We start from the raw sequence: 664 nt of genomic DNA, 5'->3' as shown, positions 1-664 counted from the left end.
GAAAGATTCAATGTACTCCACACAGATCCCCTCTCTGAGAGCAGCTTCAAGAAAAGAGGCCATGCCATTATTTCCATAATCTGAGTCTGAGTGTACAACACCTATCCAAGTCCAACCAAAGTGTTTCACCAGCTTTGCTAGAGCGTCAGCTTGGTAATGGTCGCTGGGAATTGTTCTGAAAAAAGTTGGGAACTGCTGTTTGTCTGAAAGGCAGGCACACGTGGCAAAGCTGCTGATCTATAAAGACAAAACAGAAAACCAAAGCCAGGTGCATACCTGCACAGAGCTATTTAAAAAATTTCAGATTACAATCAATTTACACTTCTTACCAGAGGAATTTTGAAAGATCCCATGATGCGTGACATGATGATGGAGGGAGTGGATGCCGAGTCTCCGACGGCAGCCACCACCACACGAGACTGGGAGCAATTACCGTCTCTGTAGAACACTGGGTCCTCGCCGTTCAATAGCTGGAATGGCACATCCACTGAAACTTGCACCGAGACGCAGGAATCATAGATCCGATATCCGAGTTTGATGCCGGGCAGCAGATCAGTGCTGTTATTTATCTCCTCAATGGCAAAGATAATAGTGCGAGAGAAACGCAGACCCCTGCCAGTAAGGCTGAACACAACATGCTGATGTTTAGATGAAATTGGAGAGG

The 664-nt window shown here is 46.2% G+C and overlaps 1 protein-coding gene across 1 annotated transcript in view; it reads right to left on the bottom strand.

Annotated features, from left to right (window-relative positions):
- Positions 1-635, bottom strand: part of LOC103148083 (vomeronasal type-2 receptor 1-like) — a gene marked incomplete at its 5' end in the record, with an annotated part of 5,808 nt that extends 5,173 nt beyond the window's left edge. The window contains 2 exons of the mRNA XM_007566709.2: positions 130-237; positions 330-635. Of these exons, the coding sequence (XP_007566771.2) occupies positions 130-237; positions 330-635 (414 nt within the window). The remainder of the gene's footprint in view (positions 1-129; positions 238-329) is intronic.
- Between the last annotated feature and the right edge of the window lie 29 nt (positions 636-664).

Source organism: Poecilia formosa, unplaced genomic scaffold (assembly GCF_000485575.1).
Source record: "Poecilia formosa unplaced genomic scaffold, Poecilia_formosa-5.1.2 Scaffold197, whole genome shotgun sequence".
Classification (NCBI taxonomy): Eukaryota; Metazoa; Chordata; class Actinopteri; order Cyprinodontiformes; family Poeciliidae; genus Poecilia; species Poecilia formosa.
This window is presented reverse-complemented; position numbering and strand designations above follow the sequence as displayed.